The 9,962-nt window shown below is 36.9% G+C and overlaps 1 protein-coding gene across 1 annotated transcript; it reads left to right on the top strand.

The window, feature by feature from the left end:
• The first annotated feature begins 1,673 nt into the window (after nucleotides 1-1,673).
• On the top strand, nucleotides 1,674-3,242 carry LOC129569463 (SET and MYND domain-containing protein 4-like). The gene has a single exon (XM_055448299.1). The coding sequence runs from the start codon at nucleotides 1,674-1,676 to the stop codon at nucleotides 3,240-3,242; it is 1,569 nt and encodes a 522-aa protein (XP_055304274.1).
• Nucleotides 3,243-9,962: the final 6,720 nt, after the last annotated feature.

Raw genomic sequence — 9,962 nt, 5'->3', positions numbered from 1 at the left:
GAGCATCTCACTAGACGCATTGAATATGGGGATAGACGAGTATGCGATAGAAAAACTATTACGTAAATATCGAGTGTCGAATGTACCAAACATCATATCATTTTTGATTTGCTTGTTGTCCCAATCGTTCAACAAAAATTGAACAGCAACACGTATTAAATGCTCATCATACGACCGACGCCGAAGTTTATTTTGCTTTTTCCAGAATTAGTTGACAAGCAATGCTTGAAACAAATCATTTTTGCTAAATATATCTTCGAATAGAAGCGACAATGCATTCTCCATGCATTTTCATTATGGATTTTTTTATTATTATGAAACCTAGTGAGAGTCATGTAACACCGAATGATTGATATTGTCGATCAAATAATTTTGGCTGAACGAATTTCGTACCACCGCAATGTAATGTTCAAAATTCCTTGGCAAATGCCAAAAGTCTAAATAGCTTGTTGACTAAAACCTGTGTCATATTCATTGTGAATATTGACAGGTAATACAGATAACGAAGGCAATCCATATCATTTTAATAAAAAAAAACAAAACAAAAAAAAAACACGATTGCATGAGCAAATTTCTCTGTTGCTAAATCATTTAGTGAAGCAGAGCCTGTATAGCACCAGTTATACTGGCCTCACAGCAGACATTTAAATCATGAGTCATATGTGTTGTTGTAACGACACTCCATGTGATACCAGTGTATTGTGAATATATTTTTCCCGTTCGATCGTACAGTCGATTGTGTCTCACCGGTCACAAAACCGCATCATATTGAGCTGCTGTGTATGCGTCCAAGTAGAGAAGAACAAACTGTACCAAACTTGAATGCGAAGCAGAGATGAAGAAACAATAAGAATGTGTATGTGCCGTGTGCCTGTATACGTTGTGCGTGCGTGTGTGTGTATGGGCATGTAGACATACAGAGAGAGGCTAAGCCTACTAGAATCTCGACTCTGTTATCACATTAGAGAGTGTAATTAATAAACATCGATGGCCAGTGTAAACGTCGTATTTTTTGAAATCAAGTTGCCAAACCTCACACACTTGCCCATAAAATTCACGATTTTATCCGAAAATCTAAAAATAGTTTTCAAACCATTCTGTGCGCCAACGAAGAAACAGTGGAATAGTGTGAGATCGGATTGTCATTTGCAAAACAAAGGTGAAATTGTCATAGGCATTCACTTGAAATCAATCGACTGACTGTTTGTTGCTGAACAATATATATAACAATTGACCGTTTTATTTGGCAAACATATAGAATCGTGGTGTTTTGTTTTGTTGAAATCAAATTGCGTGTAAAACTGAGTGATATACAACAAAAATGTGGCCAACAGCAGCACGCTAAACGCAAAATGTTTTGCTTTGGATTTTGAAACGAGCCAACAAATACATTGACAAAGAAGAAAAAGACAGACAGAGCTACACTGTATGCATGTGTATTGGTGTGAGTGCGCATATGTGGATGAAGTGAGCGGCTATTCAGCTACTATTACAAACGCAGACTCAAGACGATTTCGGTGGCATTCACAATAGTTCATAAAATTGACTGACATTTCGACTCAGTGTCGTTCGCATTGTTTGACAGTTCTACACGTGATTGTAGTCAAAGTGTAAACCGGAAAAATAAACGTACCGATAGAGCAAAGAAAAAAACAATAAGTAATCGCTTCAAAATGATGTGGAAAAAGAAAGAGAACAAATTTTTATGGAGCAAAGAATCGGATAAACGAAGTGCATTGTATACGAATTTGTGTACGATACGTCAACGTGAACAATTACTCGATATACAAACGAAATGTGATCGTGTTTCACGCGAATTCAGCAACAGAGGCGATGCTGAGCTAAAAGAGAGCAGGTGGTCAAATGCATTGAGTTTTTATAGTCGATCGTTGTGTTTTGCCGATTGTGACGAACGTTTGAGCTATGGATTTGTGAATCGGGCGACATGCTTTTTCGAAATGAAAATGTTCAAAGAGTGTTTAGTGGATATTGACCTGTCAAAACAGTACAAATACGCTAAAATCGATGAATTGGAGCAACGACAAGCGGACTGTGTACGGCTCATCGATCTTGGCAAACAGGCTGAATCATTTGTGCCACAATTAAGCTTTGAAACACACAAAAAATTTCCCGGCCTAACTGAGGTGCTGCAAATTGAACGGAATCAAGAGTCGGGTCTGCATGTCATAGCAACGGCTGATATTGAAGCTGGGAAAACGGTACTAATGGAACGAGCATTCACCGCACTGTCAATTGGCAACGAACAACGATGCAGTAAATGCTTTTCCACATACACTAACTTGGTGCCATGTAAACGATGCACACGGGCATTGTTTTGCGTTGATTCATGTGAAATTTGTGATATTCATCGACTGGAGTGCGGTTTACAAATGCCAAAAATGATATCGTTGATTAAAGAAGACTTTTTTCCGGTTATACGATCGATCATAGTTGCCATCAATATTTTTTCGAGTGTCAACGAGCTGAAAGACTTTGTGGAAACGGTGATTGCCGATGATCAAATGAAATTGCCAAAAGATTCGTTGGACGATCGATCGAAGTACAGCATTTATTTGAGGCATTTTGACAAAAACCATCCGGACGCATCGAACACAACGAAATCCAATATACAGTCAATTTATCAGGCGCTTATAGGTCATCGGCCGATTGCCGAACAATTTACCACCAAACATCATCAACGCTTCCTCATGCATTTAATCGGGCATCATATCAGTATTCGGAGGAACATCGCAAATGGCATTGAATTCCGCAATAAACTAGTCACACCGGTAATTGGCGGTTATTTTAATCACTCCTGTATACCCAATGCAATAATGTTGCCCATTGACGGCCTTGTAGTTGTGACGACGTGCCGCCCAATCAAAAGCGGCGAACAGATTTGCATCTCGTACCATGGAACCAAATTCCAAAGTCCATTCATTGAACGACAAAAAATTATCGAACACGAATTTCATTTCAAGTGCAAATGTGAACGATGCGCCATGGAAGTGACCGAGTCTCTTAAACCAAACCGATTTTTGGACGATCAACAACGTGCATTGCTGAAAAATTCCGCCGAAACACTTCTTTATACCATGGAAAAGCGAAAAACCGTCACCGAGCTCTGCATACGACTACTCAACGAACATGGACGCACGACGTGGTGTGAAGACTTGGGAATGCTACTCAGCAATTACTTTGTGCTATTACATACGAAATTTCTCTTGAAATCACCCTACTGAACATCGCAAACAATGACTGTTTTTTTTTTTAATTACACACAATAAAAACTTTGTACATGAAGAAATTATTTATATAAAAAATGTTGATTAGGAATGAAGATTTGTGGACGGTTTTTATTGAAATCCATGAATCGTTTGCTGCATTTTTTTGAGAATTTAGGACTTTTTTAGGTGGCAAATCTACTCTCGGAATATTTTCCATTGGTAAAGAGTATGTACAGCTCGTGACTTGATATGAATGTCTGAAATGTAAGTAGCTTGATTGCAGCGACTGAGCAGTTTTTCTGTCGTAATACAAATCTCGTCGAAAACAATTGAACATCATCCTGATCATGTACACCGGACAATTTGATTTCTGATAATTTCATACCATGAAAAGGAGAATTTTCTTAACATTACAACCATCTAACTGTAAGGCCTAACAAACGTTGAGAGTTCAAACAAAAAGGACATAATGCAAATTTTAACACAAATAAACATTGAGTGGATCATTTTTTAATCTCGTAATGAGTCTAGACTCTAGAGAATGGCTATAATCTGGCATTACTGACGACAGCTCATAAAAATTAAGAAGGTATTTTCCGCAAAGGATTTTTTTCCTTATAGGCACAATTCAATTCACAATTGTGTATCCAAACATCAAACATTGGCAGATATTGTTTCCTAATATGTGTTTATATGATGTTCCATCTAAAAGAAGAGAATGAACATCTATTTTCGAAAGTATAATTTAAATCAGTTCATTTCGAAACGTCGATACAAACAAACGTCTTTTTTCAATCTTTTGCCAGACAAGAATTTGCTTCGAATTCAATATTTGTAGAAAAATTGCTAAAAGTACAGTTTTGCTAACACAACTATCGTAGAATATAATTGAAAATTCACTTAAATAAAATATTTCTTCTGTATCAAAACGAAATTGGAATGAAAATTATTTACACTTTTTTATTCATAAGAAATGCAAGAATCATGTTCCCATAATTTTAAATGCAAGCATGTCTAATGAATGTAAAGAACTCTTTGAAATTTACAGAAACAATTAAAACGACAATCTTGAACAAATCTACTATCCATTTGATTTTTTTGTGATGGTTTGTCCTTTTTATGCTCAATTCAAACGATCAACTACCTTTAATTTTGACCTTTCCATTTTTCTGTACCAAAAAATAAGCGATGCTTTTTGTCAAAAATGCTACGATTTCAAATGATGGAAGTCATAAAAATTAAATCAATAAATTCCCCTTGTATGAATTTTTATTTCGTTCAACCCTTTCAGTGCAGGATTTTGAATTTTTTTTTTTGTATGAGTTGTGCTCCGTTTTTGTCCGTAGTCGTCTTCGTCGCTGTTGTTTTTTATATATATATTCCAAATTTTGGTTCGATCCAACATTTTTAGCACGTATACATTAGCTTCATATTTAATTCATAAGGGTTCTGATGTCTGTCATGAACTCATAAAATATCATATTCCGTTATACAACGCAACAGTGTGCGATGGTGCGTGGCTCGCATTGTACCCAAGTACTCCAGTTCTTGGCATCGATACGTTGTTTTTTTATCACATAGATTTTCGCATGCAACGAATGGTCCATTGTGTAGTGGCCAGAGTGGAAGCTAGAAGTGCGTTTTGTGGCGGACGAAGGGTGGTATGGGTGTGTATTATGTGAATGTGTAAATGTAGCTATTCAAGAGAGGTTCGATGATGTGCATCAAAATTGCTTGGGTCGTACTGTGGCCGTGCCATATCGATGATGATTGAGTGACCTCAACTAACATAAACGAACTTGTTGAAACGAGAATCGGGTTCAACGGAATCGATATGCCGTATGATAAACGAGCGTGTGCCGAGTTTTTTCTCTCTCCTTTTTGATAGAAAATTTTCCAAATTTATTTCCATGCATATAAATGAATACGGCAAAGAGACGTGAAGGGTGCATTGATAATGCGATTTGTGGCATTTTTTCATTGAAAATTTCAGGCAGTGAAATCAATGCTGAATCAAAAACGACACACAGTGAAAAAAAATCAAAACAATGCGGAGCTAAACAAAGAGCCAGTAATTTTAGGCTCCAGCCAAAGCTCAGACGACGTGTATATAATTTATCAAATGTTATCCAACATGTTCACAACGGCATTCATTTTGGTGTCACTTGGTGTCGGTCGCCAGTTGCACACGTTTCATGAGAATTTATTACCGGCTTTCCCTTTCATCATACTTTTTGATGGCATTGCTCCAATTTCCAATATTTCTCCTGTTCATGCTTTTATTTCTGTTATTGATTTCACGCATACTTCGAAAGAATGGACTTTGGACTGGCTTCTAATTGAAATCTAAAGCAAGATAGAATAAAAGAATTAAATGTGAACAAAAACTTGATCGACGCTTGTTTGCATAAGTTGTTCATAAATTTCATTGATAAAGAAGCATTTATATTTTTTTATCTCCGTTTTTAGACTTTTTTATCTTCTTTAAATTGGTTTAGCGCCACTTTGCTGTTTCTATAACTGAATTAAAACTTCATCCAGAGCGGAGGAGAACTGAAAAGGATTTGGAATTTTAAAAAGTTGATTTGTGCGTGAGCACGCGCGAGTGCGAGCACAAAGCAAATCGGTTCATTGTAAAAGTGAGCAATTAAATTGGTTGATTGAATTGCAATTGAGAGGAACGAACTGTCGAAGCTTAAGTTAGTTGCCATGAAATCGATAACTCATGCGCTGCAGACACAAATGAAACAAATCTACGAACGCAGCAGCGGCGACGAAGGCGGAGACAAATTTGAAATTACACAATTAGTTAGCTGGATAAGGTGGTGTGGCGGCAGCGGTAGTGGTGGTATATCGGTGGCAGTGGCAATGGTGGCGACTTACATTTCATTCCGTTTTAAGTAATCCATAAAACAATTACGTTTTAATTAACTTTCTCGAAAAGTCTCAACAACAGATGATAAATGAGTGCTGATAAAAAATGAGCGAGCGAAGGGGGACGACAACGACGATGAACAAATCAAAGGACTTTATTTTTGGTTGGCATTTCCGTGCACTTGATTGTAATTTCCTTCGTTTGCCTTCCGTTGTACGAAATTACAGTTTGTCCTCGTTGTCGTCTGTGTGTCGGTTGGCTGAAGCCAAAAATACAATGCGTCTGCTACAACGACGATATTTTGGTAAATACTTTCCGAATGAACAGTGATGACAAGCTCTGCGTTTGTAGCCGACAAACTACCGCACCGAAACAGAAGCAAAATACGTAAAATATTTCGGTCGTTCGTACATGATGCACAGCAAACCTCAAAGCTCAAGGCTCAGAGAGTGCAAAGAGTGGAGAGAGAGAGAAAAGCGAGTGGGAGCTAAATAGTGAGAGAAGGAGAATGAAAGACAGGGAAAAAAATGAGAGAAAAAAAGCCCATGAATCTGATACAAAATAAATAGAGCACAGAAGTTTTTCAAGAATGTTAGCTTTGAGCTGCGTGTTTGTAAAAATTAAACGGATTATTTCAAAGTTTCCTATTAATTATGGCTTCAAAATCATATTTATTTAGTGTTTTGTTTCCATGAAACACAGAGCCAACGAGAGAGAGAGAGAGAGAGAGGGAGAGAAAGCAGCGGAAAAAAAGGTAAAGAAATTGAACGAACGGTTGCGATTGTTGTTGTGATTAAGTTGTTGCCGGTGTAAAAGTACGCTTGTTTTTGAAGTGTAAGTTGTGCGAATGTCGGCACAAATTTCCCCATTCACTAGCGGCAAGCGAGGCAGGTTTTTTTTTTATCTCTCTCTGCTGTTTTCATTTTATCGCCTAGTTTTCATTGTGAAACAAAGAAAAATAGCTAAAGCTATTATGCAACGGAATACAAAGTATTTTTGTGTAAACCATGGCAATCCTTCTTTCACCGGGCCCCATGAGTCAATAGCAGCCGAAAGGATTTTGCGGTTTTGTGTGTACTGTACAAAAGCCCGATTTTCAATGCCGAAGTTCCTGTCAGTGGAATGTACAACGGGGCTAAAGTCTGAAAAGTTTACTCTATGCTTTGTATAGTTTTCATTTTTTTTTTTCTTTTGCTTTGGATTTTTTTCTCTGTTACGCCATTCTCAATCACTGCAATAGCATCAGACCACTTTTATAAATTACCTCACTACGTGCTGCTGTTGAATTCGGAAAATTCTACGATACAAAAATGACCAATGAATCTTAATAAGTTTACAGAAGTTTTGCCGCTTCGTTTTACCCGATTTCATTTTTGCTGAATTTCATAAATTAATACTCCTGGATGTTTTTTTTCTCGTTACTTCGACACTCGTTACTTTCCCATTCGACATTCGGAATAATTAACAAAGACAAAACGACGTTTCTGCGTAACGGAAATGAACATGAAGTTTTGAAATTGATATTTGTCGACATTTGATTGGATTTCGATTTCTGTCAATCGATTTACTTTTTTATCAACTTGTCGCTGGCAATTCTACAGTTATGTCAGAGTTGTTTTTTAAAGTCTCTTTTTGATTTCGATTGAATTAAATGTTGAATGGAAAAAATGAAACAGATTTAAAGTTTTTTTTTGGCAGACTTTTTCGCTCAAACTAATGAAGCAAAGCAATTATGATGCAAAAGAAAAAAGTTGATTCGCAGACAATTTTTTTGTGAATCGGTAGCGCATTTTTTCCAAAGAATTTTGACTGAAGAACTGTATTAATTAATGAAAAAAAAACCATGTTTGGATGTCTTTGCTGCGAGTTCGATGTATCTTCTTTTGTTAACGTTGTCTTTTTTTGTCCTTCTTTTGGGTTTAATTTTTTATTCGATCGAAAGACAGTCCTTCTCTGAAGTCACTGACTCTCTGCTCCAAACTAATGGGAAGTAATAAGCGGCGAAGTTTTGTGAAAAATTTCTACCCAAACAAAGATGAATCCAGTCTTTCTCTCTCTGTTTCGCTCTATCTATCTCTCTCACAGCACCTTTTCGGTTCGAAAACACAACACAAAATAAAATCCAAAGCCGACGAATCAATTCCAGATAAAAAAAGAAGAATCAAAAGAAAAAAGGAAAAGAGAAAAAAAGATATCGACGACATAGATTTCTTTTTGCCTATCGTTCACTACGGGGATTCGATGAATTGTGGAATTGACGTTTTGTTGTTATTTATTTCGGATCGTTTTCATTTGCATCAAACATTTATTCTGCATTTTCCAGGTGCGCCTATTTATTTGTTGGCTCTTGAATTGTTCGACAACGAGATCGGCGTCATCGTCTTCGTTTTTCTATTGTATAACATTAGTATTGATAGAGTGTCGATGTGACGTCTGTGACAACGGCAACGACAACAAAACCGAAACTTACCTGTTTATTTTCATAGTCAACGGCGGTGGCTCTCATCTATCATTTTTTACTCCCCATTCATAATAAATTGCAAATGAAAGCATAAGCCGAGAGCCGATCTCAGATGATGAAAAAGAAAAAAAAAACAGCCTGATAGAGAGTTACTGTGGTGAAAGTCTAAAAGCCGATGTGACGAGTTAGATAGCTTAAATTGAATATTGCTTAGCAACCGATACGATATTTATATATTTATCAATTTATGCTGTTGTAATGAACGGTGTTTTTTTCGCTTTGTTGCGACGGTATAGAAATGTTTGCACACGACGCAGTGCAGACTGAGGCGCAGTATACAAACACACAGAGACACAGCCGCCACCGGAAATTGATTGACAACTCAAGGCAAAAATCGCTAGTGAGAGCAAAATCGCTCGTATCTAATATTAAAATCAAATGTGGCAAAAAACGAACGCTTGAATTATTCGCCTTGTTCACGCAATTTCCATTCAAGGGAAATAGAGGGAAAAAAACGTAAACGAAGAGGAGGAACGCGAGTTTCGAACGCTTGTATGCGCAAATCTTCTTGCATGAAATGTTCTATAATACTCATGTTTACAATATTAAAATCGTTTCCATTTTGGTTGTTCGATTTATCTTCATCAAAACGAGAAAAAAATGCCGGTGAAAGCTACTTTCCACATCGACTATTGTTCGCCTTCCCTCACGTGCGATTCCCTTTCGCCCAATGAACACCTGTGCGATGGCTGAAACAAGCGATAATTCGATCGCATTGACATAACAGGAAGTGACATAAATGTACTCATCTAATGGAACGATGAATTCGACGGATTCACCAACGGAAACCATTTTTTTCCATTCGCATTACATTTCATCCGAAAGTCGCAATAATTCTCGCATGACTGTAAATCAAGCAATAGAATTTCACTTTTTTCTGCACACTCCTTTCTTTTCTGCTCGAAATCATTTCGTCGACTCTTAACGCTAGAGCGATGCTGTTTTGTCCCATTTACGTTGCTTCAAGAACTACCATTTTTCTTCGTTTGGTTTTTTCTACTTCATTTTTTTTTCTACTTCAGGCGGAAACATGTGTTAACAAGAAAGGGTTTTTCATCCAAATACTTGCTCAGTTCACATTTTATCGTCTATTTTAGTCAAATGCATTCATCATTCGTACCGTTCATATTATTTTATTATTTTGTACATGAGATATTCGCTATGCAAACATTCGAGCGATATGCATCGCAACTTTTTGTGTGTGTGGTCGCAGACATGTTCAATCATTCATCTTATGGTTGGTTATTGATTTTTATTCGCATATTTCTTTTTTCGTGTGTGGTAAAAAATTAAGAAAATTCAGTTTTTTCGAGATGTCATCCTTGTGATCAATTTTATA

This window comes from Sitodiplosis mosellana, unplaced genomic scaffold (genome assembly GCF_009176505.1).
Source record: "Sitodiplosis mosellana isolate CC-2019 unplaced genomic scaffold, AAFC_SMos_1.0 Smas_scaffold_33, whole genome shotgun sequence".
NCBI lineage: Eukaryota > Metazoa > Arthropoda > Insecta > Diptera > Cecidomyiidae > Sitodiplosis > Sitodiplosis mosellana.
The sequence above is the reverse complement of the archived record's forward strand: the minus strand, read 5'-3'. Positions and strand labels throughout refer to the sequence as shown.

Excerpts from the sequence above, each read along its gene's own strand:
- LOC129569463 (XM_055448299.1), top strand. The coding sequence starts at position 1,674 with ATGATGTGGAAAAAGAAAGAGAACAAATTTTTATGGAGCAAAGAATCG.